The sequence below is a fragment of the Osmerus mordax genome, chromosome 18 (assembly GCF_038355195.1).
Source record: "Osmerus mordax isolate fOsmMor3 chromosome 18, fOsmMor3.pri, whole genome shotgun sequence".
Taxonomy (NCBI): Eukaryota; Metazoa; Chordata; class Actinopteri; order Osmeriformes; family Osmeridae; genus Osmerus; species Osmerus mordax.
This window is the reverse complement of record NC_090067.1, coordinates 11,207,381-11,233,885: the sequence shown is the minus strand read 5'-3', so window position 1 is coordinate 11,233,885 and position 26,505 is coordinate 11,207,381. Positions and strand designations below refer to the sequence as shown.

At 48.3% G+C, this 26,505-nt stretch overlaps 2 protein-coding genes across 2 annotated transcripts in view; both read right to left on the bottom strand.

The window, feature by feature from the left end:
* Positions 1-1,783: 1,783 nt before the first annotated feature.
* On the bottom strand, positions 1,784-7,310 carry matn1 (matrilin 1). The gene is made up of 10 exons (XM_067256313.1): positions 7,223-7,310; positions 5,372-5,556; positions 5,041-5,205; positions 4,566-4,788; positions 3,342-3,464; positions 2,918-3,090; positions 2,582-2,813; positions 2,206-2,358; positions 1,967-2,060; positions 1,784-1,874 (listed from the first exon to the last, which is right to left on the bottom strand). The coding sequence occupies exons 1-10, from the start codon at positions 7,308-7,310 to the stop codon at positions 1,784-1,786; spliced, it is 1,527 nt and encodes a 508-aa protein (XP_067112414.1).
* A 9,996-nt stretch (positions 7,311-17,306) lies between these two features.
* Positions 17,307-26,505, bottom strand: part of sdc3 (syndecan 3) — a 16,256-nt gene continuing 7,057 nt past the window's right edge. The window contains exons 2-6 of the mRNA XM_067256312.1: positions 23,414-23,510; positions 21,504-22,250; positions 21,062-21,087; positions 20,673-20,895; positions 17,307-19,183 (exon numbers count right to left, since the gene is read on the bottom strand). Of these exons, the coding sequence (XP_067112413.1) occupies positions 19,017-19,183; positions 20,673-20,895; positions 21,062-21,087; positions 21,504-22,250; positions 23,414-23,510 (1,260 nt within the window). The 3' untranslated portion in view covers positions 17,307-19,016. The remainder of the gene's footprint in view (positions 19,184-20,672; positions 20,896-21,061; positions 21,088-21,503; positions 22,251-23,413; positions 23,511-26,505) is intronic.

Sequence of the window (26,505 nt, the reverse complement as noted above, 5' to 3'; positions counted from 1 at the left end):
TACATAAGCTTTCAGCAAATTAACGAAAAGCCGACGCTCTTCCTAGCTATCTAGCGTTAGTAACCTAGCTAACTATCTAACACTGCAACCAACCGGCGTTCACTGAACTCAGAACAGACGAGGCTGCTGGCAAGCTAGACTAGCAGCTTAGCTACTGTAATGCTAGCCTAGGTAGGTAAGAGTTGAATCGCTAGTTAGTGCAATCCTGTACGTTTCCATTAAACAAAATAAAGGCGCTTGTTTGTTTGCCACAGTGTTTTTGCCGGTGTCAAATAATAATATAGTCAAGGTGGTATTCATCGAGTAAGCTTGCTAGTCCTGTGTTTAAAAGTTGGCGAACTTGCATCAGGACTTTTCGTTTGTTGCCTGGGTCAGATTAGCACCAGAAAGCGCCGACAAACTGGTGACGTCAGACATTACTTTTAAGTTGGTTTGCTTGATAATACTAGTTAATCTAATCAGTAACATACATTTTACTTAGATCTCAACTCTTGATCATTATTTCATTCCAACATGTCTTGTCAGTGAAAATACAACTTTTTGTGTCGTGACATACGATGCACAAGAAGAAGCTTTTTAAACGTTCGTGGATCATTAAACCGGAAGTAACGATTTCCAACAGTTTGATCTTGTGAGTGTGCTTGCATGGACCATGGTTGTTTGCAGGGCTCGCAACTCACTTTTCCTCACTGTCCACTCCCAAAGTGCAAAATTAACTGTCCCAAACTGAACTTAACTGTCCCAAACTGAACTTAACTATCCCAAAATGTAAATTCTTGTGTTTTTGCATTGACATTCTGACATGGGTCTCGGTTATTTGCAACACTAATTAAGCAATCCATACAGTCGTGGGGCTCAAATCAATGTCTGAATTTCAATGTGAATACATACACAATATAATACACAATTTGTTTGCTTGTTTCATGGTGGGGCTAACATAATTATTGGTGTGGCTGTAGCCCAACCAAGCCATATTTTCGAGCCCAGCTTGTATGATTGTATGTTTCTGTGAGTGTAGCATATCCCCCCACACACCCATGTTGTTTATAATTGCAGTTTTAGGATCTTGCAATGTTTACTTCCTGAATCATCTTTATTTAGGAAAATAAAAAAGCATGAACACATGTATCTTCAAGACCAGTCTTATATTAAATTACCTTTATATATATATTCCATATAAAATGAAAGATACCTTTGGAAAAATAGGGAAGGTATAAGCAAAGGAGGAAGGAGAGATAGAGAGGAGAAAAAAAACAGATAAAAATGTAAAGGTGATGGTCTATTGGGGTATGACAGGACACAAACTCTCTTCAAGGAAGACTTTATAGTGCACACACAGAGGCCGCCAATAGGGGAAGACTTTTCAGTGCGCACACGCAAGCTGTCGATGGAGGAAGACTTTACAGTATACGCAAGCTGCCTTAGTGAGGACCCTTCAGTGTACAATCACCGATTCCCTATGAGGGAAGACTTTTATTAACACACACAGAGGCTGCCAATGGGGGAAGACCTTCAGGAGCACACACAAACCAGGGATCTCTACCCAGTCGACATGGCAACCAGTGCTTCGTCTCCAAAGAGACCAGTGATGGACAAGCTGAGACAGACAGAAGCGGAGATAAAGAGGGCAGGGGAAGGAAAGGAGGGGAAAAGAACAGGGGTCCAGGTTCTCACAGGCTCCTTTTCTGTAATGTACAGGAAGTAAATAGTGTGTGTGTGTGTGTGTATGTGTGTGTGTGTGGAGAGGGGGGGGGCGCTATTGACGAGGGATGTGTGTGAGTGCTCAGACGATTTTGTTCTCCAGCGCAGCAATCCTCTTGGAGACGGTCTCCAGTGAAATCACAGTCAAGGAATCCACAGACAGAGGACAGAACCTTCAAGGACATTCACAACAATCTTAACCAATCACAAACACTCACACGTAGATCTCCCCTTCTCACCAATCACACATCCTGAAGCGCTCGACAGTTGAAGGATATGTTTTTTCGTTAGCAACTGCAGGGCATCTTCTACTTTTTTCTGGAACTTTACAAGGGAGTCACATTCACAAGGGTCTTCCTCTGTGGAACAGAAGAACCGCCTCAGAATAAGGCATGGTACCGAAAAACCTTTGTGGTACATCTGGGAACACAATACGTGTGAGAGAGGTGTGTTTACGTAGAGGGTGTGTGTGAGGGAGTGTGTGTGAGAGTGTGTGTGTGGGACCTTGACAGATGTTGATCTGCAGCTTCTTGGCGATCTGGGTCATGGCTTTGAAGTCGGCGGTGTAGAAGTAGTGTTCCCCAGTGGGCTCTGAGGCGATCTCTCTCAGCTCATCCTCAACCGCATTACCGACTCCCACGGCATACATCTTGAAGCCTGAAACAAACACCAAACAGGTGGTACATTCAGGGTTTTTTCCCCCTTGCTTGTTTATAACCTAGATTCAAAAACAGTCCGTTACTCAGCTACTCATTTGACCATCAGCTACTCTTTTGACCTTCCGAGTTCTCACCGAGAGCTCCTAGAACATTTACACCCCCCAAATCCCACCTCCCTCCTTCAGCAAACACCCCTGGCCTCCTTCCATCTCCCCTTTTACCATTTTCCTTGGCCTTGCGGGCGGCATCTCCGATATAGTCCTGGCTCCTGCCGTCGGTGAAGACGATGCCCACCTTGGTGACCCCGGGCCGTGCCCCCTGGGAGGGCATGAAGCTGCTGTCGGTCAGGTAGCGCAGGGCCTGCCCGGTCATGGTCCCACGCTCCATGTAAGCCATCTTCTTCACAGCATCCTTCAGGTCCTTCTTGTTGTTGTAGCGACCGAGGGGGAACTCCTGAAAAAAAATAAACACGAGAAAAGGGTGCACGTATGAGGTTGTTTCTAAAACAAACAAACGCTCAAATGCAAACGTAGACAAACACACACTGACGCACCCACCTGTTTGACAGCGCTCGAGTACTGCACCAGCCCCACGTGGGCCTTGGCCTCCGACACGTCCAGTTTGTCAACGATCTGGTTGATAAACTTCTTCACCAGCTCAAAGTTCTCCGGCCGCACGCTCTTGGAGCCGTCGATGAGGAACACCACGTCTGTGGCAGCGTTGCTGCAGGCTGAGGAGGAGGGAGAGAGAGAGGACAGGTGGGGAGGAGGGAGTGGGGGAGGGAGGTGGGGAGGGAGGGAGGGGGGAGAGAGGGAGGTGGGGAGGGAGGGAGGGCGGTGTTAGGAACAGACACTCTCTCTCTCTCTCTCTCTCTCTCCCTCTCTCTCTCTCTCTCTCTCTCTCTCTCTCTCTCTCTCTCTCTCTCTCTCTCTCTCTCTCTCTCTCTCTCTCACACACACACACACAGACACACACACTCACCACTGCAGCTGCGCCCATCGGCCATTAGGGTGAAGCCATCTTTACAGGCGCACTTGAATGATCCAGGGCTGCTGATGCATACCTGCGCACAGTCATGATCTCCAGTGGCACACAGGTCCGACACTGTGGTTCGCATGCAGAGATACACACACACAGAAGCAAAAACACGCACACGCACACACACACAAACAGCAAAAACACACAGAAACACATCACACACACACACGCACACACAGTCGGGTGGTGAGGGGTTAAGGGATGAGAATAAAACTATGTCAGTTTGAAAACTGAGGAAAATGTAATATTTTAATGATCCACTGTGATTTATTGAGTTGATGATCTTCAAAATAATGTATTTTGATTTTATATTAACATATGGGCAGAGTGGACCATTAAACTAACTTGACAGGGTGGGAAGTATTGAAGTAATCTGTACCAATCCAATTAGATTCCAAATTATGGTACAGGCTCGTCCAATTACGACCCAAACCTGTGCACGTGCAGCTCCACCCCTTTGGGAATCCCTGCAACATGATTGGCTGTAAGTAGGTGCCAGTCAAAGTGCTGGAGGCTCCACCTTTTAAGGAGCTTCACTGATTGGAAAATACTTTTGAATCAACCCTAAGGGAACACTAATCACAGGCGCTTCAGTTGCGCCCCAAACACAGAAAGGGACGCTGAAAAGCTAGGCTGCATTTCATTCCAAAAAGGTTTTCACTCCCTTTAGTTCTCCAAAAAGAACATGTTTGATGTGCATGACATTATAAAACAGAACAGAAGGGCAGGGAACAATGTTTTGAAATGAAATGCAGCCCCTGAACCTTACCATGGGTGCAAGCCCACCAGGCCAGCTCCTTTGGTGAAGGAGCGGATCTTGGTGAAGTGGAGGATCTTGATAACTTACTCTGCTTTTGTGGCGGTTGTGTACTCCTCGTGCGTTGTGTATTATGGCACTAGTTTCTTTATTTTTTATTTTATGTAACAGACTTGGTCTTGCTCCATCAGAGCTACACTTGGCCGATGTTCACCCCTTGCTGGGATCGAACCTTCCACCTCGGGCATCCCAAGCACGACCACTACCAGCTACGCCAACGAAAAGCTAGCTATTCATTGACGCGGGTGGCCTGTTACATACTTGAGGAGTGAGTTTAACCGAGCTTCACCGGCTAAACTTTCTCCTCCCTCTCCCCCATGCCTCTCTTCATTCCTTCATGTCTTTCTTACCACAGAAAGCCTCCTGGAACTTCTTGGTGAGTTTCTCGATGACGCTGTAGCTCTCCACGTAGTCCACGTGGTCGTCCAGAGGCTCGCTGGCCATCTGCTTCAGCGTGTTCATGTCCACGCGGCCCACGCCGATGGCGAACAGCTCGATGCCTGCCTCGCGGGCGCGCACCGCAACCTCGCGCACGTTATCTTGGGGGCGGCCGTCTGTCACGATGATGGCAACCTGGGGGGTGGGGGAGGAGGGGGAGGAGGGGTAGAGCAGGGAAGATGGCGGATATGCATGAAATAAGGGAACCCATGGTGTAAGTGTGAGTGTGTTGTGTGTGCATGTGTGTGCGTGTGAGTGTGTGTGTGTGTGAGGGGGAGTAGAGCAGGGAGGATGGCGGATATGCATGAAATAAGGGAGCCCAAGGTGTAAGAGTGTGTGCATGTGTGTGTGTGTGCGTGCGTGTGTGTGAGTGAGTGAGGGTCAGACCTTGCTGATGTCTGGGGATTTCACCCGCGCCCCTTCAGCCTCACTGAAGGCAACGTTCAAGGCAAACTGGATGGCCAGACCGGTCATGGTTCCAGTGGAGAGGGGTTCGATCTTGGTCACAGCCTTCACCAGGCCTGCCTTGGTGCGGTGAGTCTTCAGAGATACCTGCAGCAACACAACAGGTGGCCTGGGTCACAGCTGTGGTCGGATGAACCTGCTGCCATATTAGTTCGAAACTGAATCCTGATGTTGGTTCAGTAACACGGTGGCCTGAACCTCAAACAAGAGTTGATTCACACACACACAACCTCACACACACAACCACACACACCTCGTTCTTGACACGGCTGGCGTAGTTGACCACTCCCACCCGGGTGGCATCGGGGCCCACATCAAGCCCCTCGATGACCTTGGCCAGGAACACTTTGACCTGCTCGAATTCTGACGGGCGCACACTGCGACTGCTGTCCACGATGAAGATCAGGTCGGTGGGACGGGTGTTGCACAGTCCAGCCGCTACACAGGCAGAGAGAACCATCAGGATCAATTATTAAATATAATTGGATATATATATAAAGATCCAAGAATTACAATTGAGATGATTGTTCCATCATCTGAATAGAATGTTTATTTTAGGATGAGTGGATGAAGGGAGCCCATTTCATGGTAATCAATCATGAAGTTATGTTTTTTATGGGCAAACTGTTGAAGGAAACAAACTTCACATTGTGCGTCTGTCTGGACTGAGTGTAGAGAGAGGAGAGGAGGGGGGGAAGGAGGTGAGCAGTGGGAGGAGAGCTAGAGAGAAGGGGGAGGGGCTTGTAGGGATGGTGAGATGCAGAGGGAGATGTGGGAGGTTGTGGAAGAGAGAGGAGGAGGAGGAGGAGGGAAGAAAGTAGCAGATCACGAGGATGGAGGGAACGGGTGATGAGAGGAGGAATGGACAGCAGGTTTCAAAAAGGAATGAGGAAGATACGCATGAAACAGATCAAAAGATCGATCAACCAGTTTGTCCAGTTTGAGGTCACGAAGCACTTAAAGCTGTGTGTGTATCTGCCTATCAACAGTCCTCTAGTGTGTGTGTGTGTGTGTGTGTGTGTGTGTGTGTGTGTGTGTGTGTGTGTGTGTGTGTGTGTGTGTGTGTGTGTGTGTGTGTGTGTGTGTGTGTGTGTGTGTGTGTGTGAAAGAGAGAGTAAGAGAGAAAGAGAGAGAGGGTATGTGAGAGAGAGATAAAAAAGACAAAAAAGAGAGATAAAGCGATACAAGGATATAGAGATTGGGGAAGATGTAATCACCCTCACAAAAATAAATGTTTCCAGAATAAATATCCACCGAAACTACCATTCAATCCAATCATAACGTCAGCTAAAGAGATCCAGAATGATAGAAATATTGATTTGACATTTTAGGAGTTGTAGGATCCCTGAAACAGACGGGTATTAAACATCACTGATCTCCCTTCTCTCCCTTCACCTCTCTCCCTCCCTCAATCCATATCTCACCCCCCCCTCCTCCATCCAACACTGAACATACACATACACTGTATATAACCCACACACACAGCATCTGCACACCCAATACCCAACCCACAGACCTGAAAACCATATTCACATGTATACCAAGAAACAAAAGGATAAAATGCATCGTCAAATTAAAACTTCAAGTCTCATATCAATCCAGTCCACACAATGTCCATTAATCCCACATTATCTTTCCACAAAACAGTTCTTAACCACCTATGGACACCCAGTATCACCTAAAACGATGAAGATGAAAGAATCCTTCAAGTGAGGTTAGTCAGGTTAAATCCAGCTCTGGAGCCCGTTGAGGTGGATCCACACTGCTCCCTCACACGGTACCCCCACAAAGAACCTGGAGGGTCAGCATGGACCACAGGAACCTGTTGGAGGTCTGAGCCTGCAGGTTTACACTATCCGAGTTCGGTGTCAAACTCAGAGGCTAGTTGGCATTCCCTTAATATAACTCAACTGTAATCACCCCAGGGGTTAAGACAGGGAAGAAGTCTCGGACAGTACGTCCACAGCATGATCTTCAAAAGCATCAGTCACACACTTTGGACCAAGAGTCAATCTTAGCAATCTTAACTGTATTGTGGCTTTAGAGGTTAAAGGTCAGATCTGAAGGTCAGGATCAGACCAGACCAGATCAGAGCAGATCTTACCCATGGCGGCAGCGGTGCGGACGTCCACGGTGGCGTGAGCTCCCATGAGGCCAAGCAGAAGCAGGAAAAACGGCGGTGAGTGCGTCATGACGACCGAGGGAAGAGGAGCGGAGCGGAGGAGCGGAGTGGAGGGTCGAGCGAGCAAGCGGACGACCAGACGCAGTCCCAGACAGGAGCCCAGGTGAGGGAGACTCTGGGTGAGGGAGACTCTGGGTGAGGGAGACTGGGTGTCAGGGCAGGAGGAGAAGAGGACCACGCAGGGACGGCCACAAAGTGAGACTCTCTCTCTTCCAACTGCAGGTTATCAATGCAACTGCTTCACACTTCCCCACAGAGAGCCCCCCTCTATACCCCCACTGTGTGTGCGTGGAGTGTGTGTGTGTGTGTGTGCGTGTCCAAGAGGGAAATACCTGCTTTGGGAGGATCTTAAATGGTGGGCATGGAAAAACAAACACACCTTGATGTAAGTAGGATGGACGGGTATATTTGAGTGTAAAAGGTGTATAAATGTTCTATATGTGTTTGAGTGGGCAAGTGAGTGTGTGTGTGTGTGGTGTGTGTTTTTGGAGTCTGCATTCACTATATGCAATGTGTGTGACTATGTGTGTGTATGTATGTGTGTGTGTGTGTGTGTGTGTTTTTGGAGTCTGCATTCACTATATGCAATGTGTGTGGCTATGTGTATGTGTGTGTATGTTCTGTATGTGTTTGAGTGGGCAAGTGAGTGTGTGTGTGGGATATACACGTGTACCATGACAGTGTGTGTGTGTGTGTGTGTGAAGTTGGGGGTACAGGACCTCATGGGGCTTAGCGCAGGGTGCGGGCCAGCACCACCCCAGGTTGGATTTGGCAAAAAGCTCAAATAAACACCAACATGAATTCCTCTTTTCTCCGGTGTTCGCTCGTATAGCAAACACACATTTATGGTCCGGAAGTGAAAGCGAGCCACCATACACAGCATACAGTGTTCCCACTACTCTGGCCATAGATGTGTGTGTGTGTGTGTGCGCACGCACAGATGTTTCACAGTGTGTTTATGGAATGCAACATCTAACGAACTTAGTCTGATTGACTGTGGGATCTCTGTCCGCTGTATCAGAGAGGATGAGAGAGAGAGGTTTGGCTTCTGGCGTGTGTGTGTGTGTCAAATTGTATGATTACCTGCATACAGTACAGGTTGTTCCATTTTCTCTGGCTCTCTCTACTGGGGCGTGTTACAACACTGTGCAATGTGTCCTTCCCTTCCTCTCTCTTCTCTTAGGAAAGCACCAAATTTCCACTGCAATGTTTATGTCCATTATACTTATTTGGTGGTTAAGCGTTGTATGGGTCGACTCCTGCGCCTGTCTGTCTCTTCTTCCCACCTTCCCACACTCAGTAACAGTCAGGCCAGCTCTGGTCCCCATTAGTCAAGACATTAAACAGAACACACACTCTCATCAAAATATTCTCCCCATCCTTCTCTAACATGGAACACAGAACAGAGACCCCTGTTCTCCTCCAGACATCCCACCCCACCTAACCCAACCCCACATTCCTTGGTGCCCCCCCCCCGCCCTCCCCTTGAGCACACACCCCCCCCCCCCCCCCCACCTGAACAAGCCCTGATTGAGGGGGGGAGTGGAGGGGGAATGTGAGGTGAAGCAGTACAGTAACTGCCCAGACAGACTTCCTACTCAACACACAGCAAAGTCAACAGAGGGGATGTGTGTGTGTGTGTGTGTGTGTGCGTGTGTGTACGTGTTTTACAACAGGGCGACAGATGAAAGCAAGGCAATATTCCTGGATGCCATCTCTAGGAATGGTTTCCAACATTGGAAGAACATACACACACTCATGGAACTAGCTGTGCCCGACAATATTAGCAAGTCGGGGACTACAATACGTGCACGTATCTTAGGTTCCCAACTCTAACCCTGTCTACAATTCAGAACTTGTTTTGAAAGAACTGTTACTCTCCGATATCTAGCCCAGGTCCTTCCACTCATCTCCTCCTGACTTCCTCTTTCCCCCACCACCCTATTCTTTCTTTTCTCTCATCATTCCCTCCTCCCCCGTCTCTCCTTTTATACATTTCTTTCATTTAAAGCCTCTACAAAAAATCTACGCAATGAAAACATAACAAGTCATACATAATGGTCTCACACAGCGGCCAGACTGTGTTTATGTAATGAAAAGATTTCTTCATCTACCTTCTTTCTGAGTGTGTGTGTGTGTGTGTGTGTGTGTGAGAGAGAGAAAGAGGCGGGTTAGGAAAGACTGTAAGGATTTCGTGTTTGACCACATCCATAAATATTGAAACAAGTTCCCTTTTTGCATCTCAGAATACCAAGTCAATATTTAGATGGCGGGAACGAGGAGGACAGAGGCCATCCCACACACACACACACACACACACACACACACACACACACACACACACGTCTGTACATACTGTATTCCATCACAAACATAAACCTATACGAAAACCTTCTCCATAACACAATTTCTGCCTTTCTCTATGCTTTCACACACATACAAAGATGCCTATAGAGCTGAGACAAACTGAGGTTAAACGTGCTGTTGTGACAGATCCAGAGATGAACAGCGCTCCTGTGCAGGTCCGCGGGCCTCTCTCCTTCTGATATGAAGGAAAGTGTGTGCATACAAGTGCATTTTCTAATTTTGTATCCAAAATGAGGGTGTGCGTGTGGTGCTGTGTGTGTGTGTGTGTGTGTGTGGATTCTACATCACCTCTCCTGCCAACAGCAACAGCTTGGTAACAAGTGAGCAGGAAGAGAGAGGTTCATTAAAAAAAACTAAATACAGAAGTTACATAACCATGGTCTCTGTGTTAACACCAGATCTAAACACATTCCTCCCCTCCCCCAGCCCCCCCCGTCCTCCCTAGACCAAGCCCTCTCCCACCTCTATCAACACCCTCCTCATCTCCAGTTCACATTTCACCCTCCTCACCTCATACATATGTATTCCTTTCCCCCCCCCCCCCCCCCCCCTCCCCATCTAATCAACCAGCCCTCTCTTCAATGATTAAATCCTCACTTTTAAAATTCCCTCAAGGTCAAATCAAACTCAAAGCAAACTGGACACCAAATATCTTTGATAAGAGGAGAAGAAGGGAGATGGATAAACTGAGATGTTGTTTGGATCGCTAGTTAACAGACACACAGACAAACACATCCTTTGAGGGAGGCAAGATACTGTAATGTTCAACATTGTGATCTCTTACACGGAGAATGGCACACTCTAGTGGCTAAACACGGTCATCAACCCTTAAATGGTTTAAGAGGAAATAAACGTATTTTTCTGTAATCGAAACAATTAACCCTGTAATCTAAACCCTGTAATCTAAACAAAAACTTGAATACTACTTTTACTCTCCAATATGCAAAATCCAAAAACACACACACAAATAGAACACTAACAACCAAACACACATATATTAGATTCCGGAACCTTTGGAACAACAGTGAAAAGATCTCAAAGATCTAAGAGGAGCATCAGCACGTTCTTACAACGACCAAAAAACACACGGTCAAAAGTGGATGGGGGAGAAGTCACACTGGAAATGGCTGTGGACCTCCCTGGGGCTGTCGTACTCCGCCTTCAGGCAGGGGGGCTCCAGGGGGGGCTCGGGGAGGGCGGGGCTCACGTGAGGAACCAGAGGCGGGCCCGCTTTGGGCAGGGCGCCGTCGGCTCTGGAGAACGGGGGCCGCGGGGCGGACATGGAGGCGGTGGTGTTGGCGGCGGGTCTCTGGGGGTGTGGGGGGCCGTGCCCCCCTCTGGGGTAGTTTCGGTGGGGCAGCAGATTGGGAACGGAGGCCGTGTAGGGGTAGGAGGAGGAGGAGGAGGAGGAGGCTGTCACGTGGTCTCTGGTTGAGTACTGAGGACACGAAGCTCGCTGGAACATGCCTGGCTGGCTGTACACCTCACCCCACGGGTAGGTCTGGTATGCTGCAATTCCCGCTAGACACACACACACACACACACACACACACACACACACACACACACAGAGTAAAACCAGAGGCATGTCTTTCTAAGGATCTCGATCTGAGAGGGCTGTCTCTCGGCGACTCACCATGTGGTCCGGACTGCAGCACAATCTGGCTTCCACTCTGGGACTGGAAGTAGGCGGGGCCTCCCCCGCCATAGGTCACCACCCCGCCTCCTCCACCAGACCCAAAGGTGAGGTAGGAGGTGGGGTTGGACTCTGAGGGATTGGGAGGGAGGTAGGGGGAGGGGTTGAGGTAGGCCAGGCGAGGGAGAGAGGCCTGGGCCTGGCTGTGGTTCTGGCTGTGGTTCTGGGCCTGGTAGGAGGGCTGGAGCTGGTAGGATAACGAGCCACTCTGATGGCCCAGGGACTCCCCATAGTCAAACAGAGAGCTGAGGATGAGAAAAACACGTCACCTTATGACAAAGTTAAACTCAAAGTCAAAGAGATTTCGGTGTCATATACACAGTATGACACAGGTCATTTTGGGTGTAACACTACTGGTTATTCTAGAAAAAACGGTGTGTTGCATGCAGAGCCATTGTCAGTGCGACCGTCCTATCAGCTCACCAGAACTGTCATTGTTTGACATTAAGTCCCCTGTTTGGGGTTTCGCAAGCTAACCCAGTGATATTATGATAGTAATCATCTTGTGTTACTGTGCCGTACTGACCCAGACTCTGTCTGTAGGCTGAGCCCCTGGGGTTCTCGAGCGGGGGGATCGGCATGGGGGAGGGAGGAGCTGCCCTCCAGCATGTCCAGGAAGAAGGACGAGGGGGTGGGGGCGGGGGGGTTGTGGAGGGGGGGCGCAGTGTTCAGGGGGTTGTAGTTGCCGACGAGAGGCAGGCTGGCCCGCCGTAGAGGGGGCGGGCTCACCATGGGAGGGGGGCAGGTCTCCACTGACGCTCCGTGCCCCCCCTGTGGCACAGACTGATGCCCCGCTGGACCTGCCCCTCTCCCTGCACACACACACACACACAGAGGGAAATTAGCCAAAACGATAATCCACACAATCTTTTATCCAAGTTTTGCATGGTAATCATGCGTGTGTGTGTGTGTTTGTGTGGTACCTGTAGGACTCTGTAGGCTGGCTAGTAGGGCACTGTAGGAGGGCAAGATTTTGGGGCGGGCTGGGCAGGGGGGCTGCAGGGGGAGGAGGCGCAGGGGCGATGTTTCCGGAAAATGCTGCACCCCTACAAAGAGAAGCATCACGCTCAAGACCTAAACCAGAACCCAAACAACAACAACTAACCTGGGACCAACCCCTGTGGTTCAGCCCCCCGAGGACACTGACCTGGTGAGAGGGTCCAGCGGGGCCAGAAGCGGGTAGTGGCCGGTGCGAGGGCTGCTGCGGTGCTTACGGCTCTGTTTGTGTTCTGGTTTGGCTGAGGAGGAACGCTCTACCTTCCTCCACTTAGCTCTCCGGTTCTGGAACCACACCTGGGAGAGAGAGAGAGAGGGGCACAGGGGGAGAGAGAGCAAGAAGCAGATAGAGAGGCAGAGAGAGGCAGAGAGAGAGAGGCAGAGAGAGAGAGGCAGAGAGAGAGAGAGAGGCAGAGAGAGAGAGAGAGAGAGAGAGAGAGAGAGAGAGAGAGAGAGAGAGAGAGAGAGAGAGAGAGAGAGAGAGAGAGAGAGAGAGAGAGAGAGAGAGAGAGAGAGAGGCAGAGATATTGACAAAGTGGAACAGGCTTACAGCCACCTCCTCCTCAACCTGTCTGGGCGATTCTGTCAGTTCTACCTGATCTCTTGGCCTCAGTCCCCCAGGAGACTAGAGCTGTACTAACCATTATCCTCTGAGGGGTGACACACACTGTGGCGGCAATCTCTTTCCTCTTCTCTGCGTCTGGATAGTGTTCCTCCTGAAACATACTCTCCAACTGCTCTAGCTGATCTACACACACACAAACACACATCATTCAGAAGATCAACACAAATTCATGCAAACGTACACACACACACACACTGTCCTCACCCATGCTGTAGAGCGTGCGTGTTTTCTTCTTGGGCTGCGGGGCCAGGGCCGGGTCCGTAGGCTCGGCAACAGTTACCACCGGCAACATGGGGAAGGGCGGCTCCTGGCCCCGCCTCCTCCTCGCTCTGAAGTGAACGGCGTGGCGGGTGGCGTACACCTGAGTCACCTGAGCGGGCGACACCAGGTCTCTCAGGTCGACAGTTTGAAAGCGGGAACATTGAGATGAACGCACTAAAGGATACCCCCTGCCCCTCGTTTCCTCTGCGCTCACCTGCAGGTGCTGAGGGGGTGGAGGAGGGGGGAGGTCAGGGAGGAGGGAGCTGGGGGGGGGGCTGGTGCCAGATGGGCTTGGCTGGGGTGGTGGGGGATAGAGGAGCGGGCCAGGAGGGCAGTAGAGTCCTGGCTCACAGCTCAGGTAGCCAGAGTCTGATAGGTCACAGCTTGGTCCAATGACGGCGGAGGACTCGGCCAGGCCTTCCAGCAGTATTCCGTCTTCGAACTTTCGTTCTCTTTCGCCGCCATCCCTGTCCACGCCGCCCCACGCCGCTTCCTTGACGTCAGCGCTCTCGCTGCCGATCCAGAAAGTCTTGGTCCTGCCGTCCATCTGTTCCTCTCCCTTCTGGAAATCTAGCGTTTCCTCCTCCTCTCCTTTCTCAGTGACAGCGGACTCACATGCGTCACCTCCCTCACTCCCCTCCTCCGCTCTCTCCTCCGCTCCATGTACGCCCCCTTCATCAATGATCACTCCATTTGTTTCTTCCTCCCCTTCCTTCTCCTCCTCCCCATGTTCTCTCTCTTCTTCCTCCACTTCCACTCCTGTCTCTGTCTCATCTCCCTCTCCCCTGGCGACCTCTCTCCTTCTTTCCTTCTCTCTTCCTCCCCTCTCCCTCTCAGTCCTTCCCTCTCTCACACCCTCTCTCTCCCTCTCTCCCCCTCTCTCTCCATCCTCCTCATCCTGCGTCTTGTTGTCTCCGTGGCCATTTTCCTCCACACCTTCCAACTCTTCACACAGTAGGCTAGAGCAGTCTGTACAAGGGCACAATGTGTACTAGGTGTCACACACTTATTCCCCAGCCACACACAGAGAGACTAAACTGCTTATCAAAGAATTTCAATTGTAGTATGTGAAGATTTTCGGTTCAATGTCTTGATGTAATATGTCTTAACAATAGACGTTTGTGTAAAGTTTTTTTTATTTCTTGGCACCGCAACATTAGACGTATATGACTATATCGGCATTTTAAGCTTGACAACGTTTGTTCCTGAGGGGCTCGTGACTGTTCAGTCGTGTCATGATATTAGTTGTGTGAAGTCAACGTCACCTCACCTGTTAGCTAATTAACCTAGCTCAATTTGCTTTAAAAAATAACCAAACTTTGACCAGTTTGGGTCAACAGTTCTCTTGCTTTCAAAAGTTTCAATGACAATGCGAAAACATATTTTACAAACACTTCCAGGTTGACGTATGCATCAAACCAATTAGCTAGTGTAATAAAGCAATTGTGTCTGTTGTCTCGAACAGTAAACCAATTATTCAATTTGCTCCGAAATAATACGTAAATTTCCTCCTTACCGAAATCACCGACTGTCTCACGGCTTTCATCCATCACGAATCACAAACTAAATTATATGTTCATAGTGGTAATAGACATTCCATTAAGTGTCCGTGTTATTAGAAAAAGAAAACGAATTATTCAGACTGAAGGCAAAGGTAGTCTGATTGATTGACAAAATTAGCTAGCTGTGAAGTTGATCATCACGTGAAGATGAAAGGTTGAGCAGGCCAATCAGAATTCCAATCCAGAAACATCTGGAGATTTGTAAAAACTAAATGTAGCCTATAAGCTATTTCAAATTGTACGGTCGCACGTGAACTTTGAATTGATGTACATATACGTCTAGATAATATTATATTCTGTACATATACAAGAACATTTAGGTTGTGAAAGAATAAAAACAAATTCGTTTGATGTTTCTGACCCAGTCATACATTGACTGATGTAGTTACGAGTATTATCCACCAGACGGTGCGCTAATCAGTCGGAATTCTCTCCGACTACCTTGTTTAACCAGTTGTCACACCGCACTCAAATTAATCTCTGTATCAGTTTCATATTATTCACATCGCTAAACATAATATGTAACTGAACACTGCCATATGATATACATATATATGTATCATAACTTAATAACTTTCTCCTGAAACACAGACACATTAGAGCATTCATGAAGTATCTCTTTCCTTCAACAACAGGGTATTTTTGTATCAAATCTATTCTCCAATCTTTACAGTTTAACAGGGTTAGGCAGCAATGACAATATGACCCTCAGGCATCTTAGTACTGCTTGTTAACAATCCTTCCTTCGATTAAATGCACCGTTGTTTTAGTCAGTTCCTTGTTTGATTTTCCACCAGGTCTCGGAGCAGAATCCAAGTAGATGGGGGGAGGAATGAAAGCCAGCAGAACTGCCAAATCTTTAGGCCCTCTCCCCTTTATTTTTCAAAAGCCTTCTTCTTTTCTACGCCTCCCTGGCCTTCGATCCTGTTCTCTCTCTCTCTCTCTCTCTCTCTCTCTCTCTCTCTCTCTCTCTCTCTCTCTCTCTCTCTCTCTCTCTCTCTCTCTCTCTCTCTCTCTCTCTCTGTGTGTCTCTCTGTCTCTCTTCCTAATCCCCGTTCCCTTCCCCCTCTCTCTATCTCCTCAGAGTGCTCTGGGGTGGATGGTCTGGACTGGGATTTGACCTCCAGGCAAATCTTATCTAACATAATACTTATTAAACTGAATTCATTAGTTGAATCTTAATGGAACAGGGGACTTTTTATTTGAGTTCCAGTTCAAGCTTTGATGGACTTTGGAACCATTTAATATTAAGTTGAATGTGTCCCCATGCTTACTCTGAAAGTGAAACTAAATATGTTGGAAAGTCCACTCAATAAAGTTTTGTTTATGGTAGCTTGTATACATTCAAAATAAAATGAGATCATAGATTTAAAAGTATATTATAGTATATTACCAGTGTATATGAGAAAGTGCCTTTTAGCAACATTTGTTTTAGCAGGATATGCACATTAGTTATCACACAGCCAATAAATTCACAGAGAAACAAAGTTTACCCAATCAGGTCTTTTATTTGGAACAGAGTGGCAGATTAGTGACAGGGCTGTGGCATGGAGGGTCCGCCTCCTCTCGCTCACTCAGCCAATGACAGAAACTCAGCCTTAAAAAATGCAAATGTATAAAAACAGGATGGGTAACAGCAAACACAGAGTAGTGCAGCCTCTGTAGGCTTCACACACACACACACACACACTCACTCACTCACAAACGCCCTCCGTCACACACACTCACACACCTCTCTTATTTGGCTATGCAGGCTTAAAATGGGTACAAACACAATTTGAAGGTAACTTTAGAAAAGACAGTACGTTGTTGAGATCATTCCTGCCTGTGAGGAAGGAATCTCGTGTCAGTTGGTCTGTCCTGCTACAGACCACAAACAGACGAGACGGTGAGAGACACAGTCAGTGTGTGACATCCGCTGCGATGGACAGACGGTCCGACATTCAGCGGTGAACAGACTAAACACACAAGCGTGCACACACTAACACACCTGCACAGACTCGTGAGTGGGAACAAGAGTCTGGTGTGAAATCGGTGTGGCGTCTATTGCCTAAACAGAGAGGACACACCAGGGGAAGTACACAAAAGTGGGTAGAGAGGGCTGGTGAGGTGCACACACACACTGTCACACACACACACTGTCACACACACACACACACACACACAGGAGCTGGGTGTCAGGTGAACTCCACACTCTGGTGAGGGGGACAGGTATGACTACCTGACAATGGAAGAGCATCTGAACTGCTGGAGCAGGTAAATGAATACCTACACACAATACATTCCACCTTGTACACACCCCTCAGTTACACACACACACACACACACACACACACACACACACACACACCAAGACTAGTATAGTTTAACTCCCATGCAGTTGTTCTACAGTACTGAGTATAGTAAGCTACTAGTCCAGTCACACTGGTGTGGTTATTGTTACAATCTTAGATAGAAGCACAACCCCCTGTCTCCTAACCCCTCCCCTCCCCCCTCAGAGCCAGAGAGGCCCCCTGTGATGAATGAAGCGGCCCCCCCCTTCTCACTGATCTCGGCTCATCAGAATAGCTACAGATTAGCTGGTCCCAGATCTGTGCTGGAAGGTAAGATCTTCTCTGAGCCTCACTTCCTGTATTAACCCCTCCCTCAGTCCCAATGGCCCTCTCCCTTTAAACAGACAGCCAATGGTGAAACACAAAGAAAGTGAGCATGCAAGGGGATTGGATGTATGGATACATAGTTGTGCTTATACACAATAGACCAAACGCTAACCAACCAGCAACTGATTGATAACTAATCAATAACATACTGAAACACCTAAACTCACTCATATCACTCGCGAGGATGATGATGATAAAGATTGTTCTGATATTTAGAGCGAGTGTTTGAAAGTTAATGTACATCAGATGATATGACTATACTTGTGTTTGTGTGCCAGTGCCTGTGCATGTGTGTGTAAGTGTGTGTGTGTGTGCACGTGTATGGAAGTGTTTGCGTGCGTGCGATGTGTGTGTGGACGAGAGCACAGCTCATTTAGGTTATGAATGTGATTCGATAGAAGCTCTTCATGATCATGCAAATGGTTAGAGTGATGAAAGAAAGATATGCTCATATTTACATATAAACCTTTAAAACTGCTAAATACACATCCTCCCATTGACGTATTATTATTAGCATTATTATTTTTTACCATCCAGCCTGGAACATTGATATATTATTGATTATTATTACTATCCATAACTAGTCATCTTTGTACAGCTTAGAGGAGTAGATTCACTGCTAACTGTGTGTTAGCACCAGCATCCTTTGCTTGCTACGCGAATGTTTCCAAAACATTCTCCTGAGATTGGGAGAATGTTAACTGAGGGTTGAGATCCCTGTTCTGATTGGCCAAGCACAGAGAGAGGGGTCAGAGCCATTAGCAGACATGTGTGTGGGTATGTGTGTTTGTGTGTGCGTGCGGGCGAGTGTGTGTGTGTGTGTGTGGGGGTATGTGTGTGTGTGTGAGCACCAGAAGGATGGAAGGCACAAAGAGACCTTTCCTTTCACCTTTGACCCCTGTCTCTGTCTCTGTGTGGCCAATCAGATACTTGATGTGTTTGGGTTAAGGCGGGTTATACGCCTCTTCTCTTCTTCTTCCTTTGTCTCCCTCTCTTTCTCCCCATCTCACCCCTCCTCTCTCTTTCTCCCCATCTCACCCCTCCTCTCTCTGTCTCTCCATAGTCCTCTCACCCCGACCCTCTGTCTGTCTATCTCATTCGCTCTGTGGAATAGAAGAGGAACTTTGTGCTGGAACACAGGTTAAGAGCTTGTGTTTTTACGAAATCATTTTCATAACATCAGAACGATAATTTGTATAATATTAATAACAACATTTACTGAAAAAAAAACTGTTTTGTGTATGTGTTTATGGTTATTTTTTCTGCTGATATATTTTTATCTTTTTTTTATCTTTTTTTTGTTGAAAAGAAAGTTCAGAGTCCACAGAGAGATAGGCACTCTCAAGAGGGACTGGTAAGGAGGAGAGGAGAGAGGGACGGGGAGGGTGGAGGTGAGGAAGGGAAGGAGGGAGGTGGGAAGAGAAGAGGGGTTGAGTGGCGAGCCAAGCTCTATTTCTCTCTCCCCATTTCCCGTTTCTCTCCCTCTCTCGCACACTCTCTCACTTCTTCTCTCTCACTCTCTCTCTCTCTCTGTGTCTCTCTGCTCAGGTTATGCGTAGAACTCCTCCTGCTTGTCTGGTTTCTGGTAGGTAACGGTGGCCTGTTTGGGCTCTTCTAACGTGTAGCTTCCTTCGTCCTTCTTCTTCATCCTGTAGACCAGCAGCATCACCAGGAAGGCAGCGAACAGAGCTCCAACTACACCTCCCACAATCACCGCTGAGAGGGAGAAAGGAAGAGAGAGAAATAGGTCAAAACTTGAGGGAAATAGTGTTGAATAGGCTTATAGACACAGGTTATCAGGCAAACACAAAACAGGACGAGACAAAAAATGCTATTAGCAACCACCTCACAGTTGTCTTGCATTGTTTTGTTTTTAAACACTGCAATCTACTATCAATTCTAAACACGCATGACCTAAAAGCACTTCTAAACACTTCAACACAAAGCAAAGGCCTGTAGAAGCTAGAGACAGCTTAATCTAGGCTAGGCTCACAATATCAAAATGTACGAGCGGTGTGTTACTAGTGTATGTTTATTCATGTTAATAACTGTGCCTCCAAAAAGGTAAATATACCATTAAATCTTTCTAAGGAAAATTGCAAACATCCTGAACAGTTTGTTATCTTCCTTAACAAATACAATAACATTGGAATGTTCTTTCTTACAACATCAATATATAAGTGCCTTTCCTACCAGACCTGGATCAAAATAGAATCTGTTTATCTTTCAAATCCTTTGTGTGCTTGGTCTGCTTGCAAAGCAGACGGGGCGCGTACCAGTTTGCACTTTTGAGACGACTTTGCTATTTGACCCAGGTGTGATTCTGACGCACTGTGGTAATGTGCCACAACCAGCCATAGATGCAAGCCGTGTTGTGTTTTTTTTTAATCCCTGTGTGGCTACCACAGGTACACGCTAAAGCCTGCTGGTTCCTGCTCTTTACCGATGACCAGGAAGTCAGCGAAAACCACAGCCAGCAGCCCACCAATCAGAATAGCTGGAGAGAAGACAGAGAGCCAATCAGATCAGATAAAACTGAAACGGATAGAAAGAGAATGAGACAAAGAGAGGGTGGAAGGTAGAGAGAGAGCGACAGGGAGAGAGAGAGGAGAGGGAGGTTGGTAGGGAGAGAGAGGGAGGGAGGGAGGGAGGGAGGGAGGGAGGGAGGGAGGGAGGGAGGGAGGGAGGGAGGGAGGGAGGGAGGGAGGGAGGGAGGGAGGGAGGGAGGGAGGGAGGGAGGGAGGGAGACAGGGGAGAGATAGAGAGGTAGTGAGACTATCCGAGACTAACACAGCTTGTTCTCAGACGGGCACTGATTCACTGATCTTCCCATCTTTACTTCTGAAACACCCTCAGATTTGATCATGTTCAACTGTTGATTAGACCAGTGGATCCTTGGTGCCTCACCCAGGGTAAGAACAAGAGGAGACTACTTCTGTTGGCAGGAGGCTGGAGGGTGAGGCAGGAGTCTGGAGGGTGCTACGATACTCAGGTGTACTGAGGTCAGGTGTGCTTAGGTGAGCTACGTTACAGTAAGTAACCTATAGTTGGTACTATCCAGGCGATATCCAGGCAAACACAGACAAACAAGGAGATGGACAGACAGACAGACAGACAATGGTGGCCAGTAGATAGACCACCAGAAAAAAAATGTCACGCAAACTTTGCACCCTCCCGTGTCCGAGTGATTGACAAGCAGTCCTACCTATCAGAACCTCCTTCCTCTCCAGGATGTTCTTCTGGGGCAGCTGGGCGGCGGAGCTTCCTGCGTCCACCGTGTTGCCCACCAGGTCAGGCCCCGCCCCCACGTCCAGGCTCCGGTCTCGCCCCAGCTCGTTGTTGTTCTGCCTCCTGTCTTCTTCACGGATCTCGAAATCTCCGCTGGGTCCCACGACCCCCACCTCGTTATTACCCTCCTCCGGGCGCGCCTAGGGAGGGGGTGGGGGGTGGGAGGGAGGGAAACATGGAGATGAAGAGAGGGGGGGGAGGGAAGATGGGGGGAGTTAAGGAGGGTTGAAAAGAGAGGGAAAAGGAGAGATGTTAAAAGTGTAACTTCATTGGTTGCCTTATGTCTGTCTTGATATTCATCCAAACCTCAATAAAATCACTTTTCCTAGTTCCTGTTCCAGACAACATTTACACAATGAGAGTCTGTGTCTTGAAAATGTCAAGATTTAAATAAACTCCAAAACAGCACTGTGTAATTAACCTTGGAGCTAACCACAGAAATAGTCAATACAAGGCTATAAAATGTGGGTACGCATTTGCAGAATCATTCTGTCAGATCACAGAAACTAGCTCTACTTTAAGTAGTAGCCATTTACTATATAAGGGCTTGTTCCATGCAGCCATCCAGATCTGAGATGCAGTGATAAACCTTCAACATAGAAGCAGCCCGTACGGCAGCAGTCTGACGACCGCTGGCAAACAGTCAACCACACAAAACACAACCACGCAACGAACGACCACCTCGACCACCTAACTCTGTTGGTGGTGATGTTGACCTGTGCTGGTGTCTGTTGCTAACCAAGCCCACCTGTGTTGTGGAGGGCGGTGGGGGGGGGTGTTGTCCGTTCCGTGGGAGTCGCCCGAGAGGGCGTGGTCACCGGGGCCCTCGGCCTGTAGGGCGCGTTGGTTTTGACTGCTGTGGAGGGCTCGGCGGTGGTGGGCAGGGGTGGAGTTGTCGTAGGTTCGGGTGTGGCCTCTGTTGTGGTGGGCATGTCTTCTTCTGTGGTGGTGTCCAGAGGTATGTCGGGATAGGATGTGCTGGGCTCTGGCGAGATGTAGACATCCTCATCTTCTTCTGTGGTGACCAGGTCCTCCAGCCCACTAGACGGCATGGCGGACTCCGCGGTGGGAACGGTAGAGCCGGTGGTCGTCACGGGAACGGCATCGGGCGACTTCGGGGAGACGGTGCTCTGCGCTGCCCTCACTCGTTCCCTCTCCCGCTCTCTCTCCCTCTCCCTCTCTCTTTCACGTTCTCTCTCCCTCTCGCGCTCCCTCTCCTTTTCTCTCTCCCTCTCTCGCTCCAGCTCTCGGACTCTCTCTCTCTCCCTCTCCCTCTCCTTCTCCCTTTCTTGCTCCCTATCCCGCTCCCAATCCGCCCCGCTCTCTCCCTCGGCCTCGGTGGGCAGTGGTGTGGTGGGGTCGGGGTTGGGGCTGGGCTCGGCGGCGGGGGGCGCTGAGGGGGCGGGGCCAGTGGCCTGTGTCGTGGATAGCGGGACGGGCTCCTCTGTGGTGAAAACCACTCCTGCAGCCGTAGGTCTCGGCTTCAGATCTGGAACTGGAGAGAAAGGAGGACAAAGAAAGAAAGAAAGAAAGAAAGAAAGAGAGGAGGAGGGAGAAAGAAAGAAGATAGAAAGAAAGAAAGAAAGGAGGAGGGAGAAAGAAAGAAAGAAAGAAAGAGAGAAAGAAAGAAAGAAAGAAAGAGAGAAAGAAAAAAAGAAAGAAAGAAAGAGAAAGAAAGAAAGAAAGAAAGAGAGAAAGAAAGAGAGGTGGGGAGAGAGAGATGCTGTTGAGTGACTTTTCCCCTCATGAATTCAATGACCAAGTTCTTGCCTCTCTCGTGTCAGTGAGGCTTCTTGGGTTGCAGATCAAACAGAGCTGATGCAGACTGATATATACGCAGAACAGCACTGTCTTTGTTACACCAGACAGTGCTTCCAGGGCCCAGGTCAAACTCTTCGCATTCCAAAGGCCAATGTCACCGTTTGACCAAAGCCATTAGCTCTGCTGTTTTCTCAACACCAGTGTTGTGCCACTCCTTGCGCTAAACAGTAATTTAGCAGGGCACTGGCGCAGTGTTTGAACTGATATAAGAGCCAGACTGAGTCATCCTGGGAGAGGCCTGCTGAAGCTACAACAACAGACCTCTAATAAAGATGATGGGGCACCTGTGATTCGAGTTAAGAGAATTCTTACATGAATAGACCTAAAGACAGACTGGCAAACACACACACATCTGTTTGTGTGTGATCATCTGATCTACAGCCAGTAATCAGATTTCAGCAAATAAAATCACTTAATCTGGTGGAATCTGGGTGTTGGTTCTGCGGGTGTGTGTTCGAGTGTGTGCATGACTATATGTGTCTGCCTCTATAATTCTATTTCTGTAGGAAATCTGGTCTGTGCATGTGAATGACCTACTACAGTCTATTTGAGCGATCTGTACGTTTGCGTTGGTGTGCTTGGTGCCTGTGTTTAGCCTGACTACCGATCGGGGGGGGGAGGGAACCACAGCAGAAGACTTAAACACAGCAGCTGTCACCTCTTTACATCCAAAGGGTTCAGAGAGTATACACACACACACACAGACTCATACGCACTCACACTTCCCACACACACTTCCCACACACACACACACACACACTTCCCACAGACACACACAAACACACACTTCCCACACACACACACACAAACACACACTTCCCACACACACATACTCACAGCCAGAGCCGGAGCCTGAGAAGAGGTCTTCGTCATCGTAGAACTCATTCCCCGAGGAACCTTCCTGATCCGAAGAGGGGGACCACGAGGTCTGCCCCTGGGAGAGAGAGAGATTGGGAGGAGGGAGAGATAGATAGGGAGGGAGGGAGGGAGGGGGAGATGAAGAGAATAGGAGAGAGAGAGGAAAGGGATGGGGAGGAGAGAGATATGGAGAAAGACAATAGGAGAGAGAGAGTGGGTCGAAAAAGAGGTGGACAAAGTGAATAGGACAGAGAGAGGGAGGGAGAGATGGAGAAAGAATAGGAGGGAGAGAGGGAGAATTTTTTTTTTAGCATGCTTCTACATTGGTTTATGTCATTGTGACCACTTTGCTTGATTATACATGCAAAGATTACACACACACACGCACGTCTTTCACTTAAAGCAAGCAGAGAGGTACCATTAGTGGACTCTGCATCTGTCTGCCTCACGCAACATGGAGGGATCGTCCTAGAGCACAGCATCTAAAGCCCAAAGTTTGGCAGGAGATAGTTGTGCTACTTCTGTAGTGGCTATTCTGACAATCTTTCTGTGGCAGAATCAAAGACAGATCCAACTGATATCCATCTGGACATGGATAGCTACTTTTCTCAAACCATTTATATGGAAATTCATGGAACAATGAGTATACTGTATGTGGTGTGCATGTATCGTTTCCATGTACAGAAAATTACATGTGTTGAAAGATCTGTGTGTGTGTGTGTGTGTGTGTATTGGTAACTCCTTAGTCAGGGTTCTATAGGTTACACAGGGTAAGTGACCTCAACAAAGTTCTCTTTAGAGTTAATCTCTCAGTTTCACTTTATTCTCTCCTAATTCAGTAAACCATTCAACTCAACATGACCACTCTGTGGTGTGGGGTCAACTCACATTTAGTGATCCGTTACCAACCTGAATCCACCCTCAGAAAAACATGTTCTAGCAAGTTCTTTTCTAGCAATCATCATTATAAACACATCATACACAAACAAACAAAGGATTCAACAGTTTAATTAATTCCTTCAGAATAAGAACATCAAAGAATGTCAGCGCAAACGCATAAATGTTGCTAACTCTATCTTGTATGAATCGCAGCCTGTTGGACATCCTGGCAGGCAGCTACCCAGCGGATCTGAGTGGAGGCTAATACTTGCTTTATGATTCTCTAAGACCAGGCGGTGGAAACATGATGCCTTTAAAAGCCAATAAAACCATAATGGAATCTGGAAACCTGACCACATCAAAGTCCCTCACAGCAAACCTAATCCTGAGCCAGGCTTAAAGAGATGGAGAAATAGTATACCTCTACACTGCATCTCCTGAGCTGTGTCTGCATTTCGATTATGAAATTGACTTGAGGTTGGAGGAAGCTGAAATTTGAGGGGCCCAAAGCAGAAGGCAGGGCTGTTGTTTCCCTAAACTGGGTCTGTGTCTCTGTAAAGTATACGTGCCCACACTCGTGTGTGTGTGTGTGTGTGTGTGTGCATGTGTGTGTGTGCCTGTGGGTGTGTGTGCCTGTGTGTGTGTGTGTGTGTGTGTGTAAGTGTGTGTGTGCCTTTTATGGGGGGAAGCAGTAATTTCCCAACACCAGGAAGTGCTGAAAAGACATCTTAGAGCATGCATGGTTGGAGTGTGTGTGTGTGTCTATGTCTAACAAGGATCAGTTTCACAATGAAGCTTGTTGCTAGGGGCAACCTCAGTCTTTTACAGAAATCCCCCTCTCCCACATCGAGAGGCTACCATACACACACACACACACACACACACACACACACTCCGGGGCTGCTGTAACTAAATCAGCAGGTTGTTGCGTAACACCAAACAAACAACCCGAAAGCAACACCAAACCAGACCTCCATCGTCTCATGATCTAGTCCTCCCCCTCTCCCTCCCCCTCTCCCTCTCTCCCTCCCTCCATCTCTCTCTCTCTTCCTCTCTCCCTCTCACGTCCTACCATCACATTGCTTCTTTCTCCTCCACTCCTCCAGCTGCACTCCTCCATGTTACTCTCCCCATCCCTCTCTTTCAGGTCTCCACCTCTCTCATCTCTATCCGCACAACTATCCCGGTACACTTCCTTATAACATCCAACCCAGCTGTAAACAGCCCCACACACCCTCCCACACACACACATAACCACAGCAGCCCCTAAGGCCCAACGCAACCTTCGAAACACAACCTCCAGAGCCACTGTAATGATTCCCACTACACACTACACACACACACCCCACAAACACCCATCAAACGTCAACCAACCAGGACACAGATGCTGCTGGTCTGTCTGTTTTCAGTCTGAGAAAACATGGAAGTAGGTTACACACTCTTGGTGTGTGGAATGTGTGTGTGCGTTAGTGTCTCTGGGAGAAGCGGAGCGGGAGAAACGTGGAGAGAAATATGTGTCTGTTTATGTGTGTGTTATCTATGTTTATTCTGTAGGAGTAAATGTGGAGTCCAACCCAGAGGCTAAACATATGAGCGGATGCCGAATGTGCACATTTAGGGTATGTAGCGTGGCGTGTGTGTAATTACATGGTGTGTGTCCGTCGAGCGCGTGTGTGCGCGCAAAAGTGCCTCTCTGTGTATATAATCACAGGGTTTGTTTGTGGTTGGTGTGTGTTTGTTTTATGTGACTTTAGGGAAGGATAATTCTGCCCGGTCTGCAGTTTGTGCCTCCACACAGCCCTCTATAAACAGCTGTGCATAATGCCTGTGCTGCATACCCTACAAACCACGCCCCCACGTGCATGTCTCAAAGGCTCCTGAACCCTATATCCTGGGGCCCCTTCGAAATGACCTGTTGTAAATGATCCTATCTGCGGCTCCGTCCTCCAGCTACGCTTTGTTGCAGTCTTTCACAGGCCTCAGGAGGCTGTGCGATGTGAGCTTCTGCTGGCGTCGTTCTGGATCACTCTCTGCAGCGTTGACAGTGTTTTTCTATCGAAGGGATCTGAGTCATGTCGCTCCGCTGAAAAGTCCCAAGATAGTACAGGCTGCTTTATAAATGATGTGTTAGCATAAGTACTTCCCCTGTGTTAGAGTGTGTGTGTGTGTGTGTGTGTAGGTGTATCTGTTTG

What these genes read in the sequence shown, in the direction of transcription:
- matn1 (XM_067256313.1), bottom strand. Translation starts at nt 7,310, where the DNA reads ATGACGCACTCACCGCCGTTTTTCCTGCTTCTGCTTGGCCTCATGGGA. An exon ending in CGATGGGCGCAGCTGCAGTG is followed by an intron (nt 3,091 to 3,341) that starts GTGAGTGTGTGT and finishes CCTCCTCCTCAG; the next exon opens with CCTGCAGCAACGCTGCCACA. An exon ending in GCAGATCAACATCTGTCAAG is followed by an intron (nt 2,061 to 2,205) that starts GTCCCACACACA and finishes TCTGTTCCACAG; the next exon opens with AGGAAGACCCTTGTGAATGT.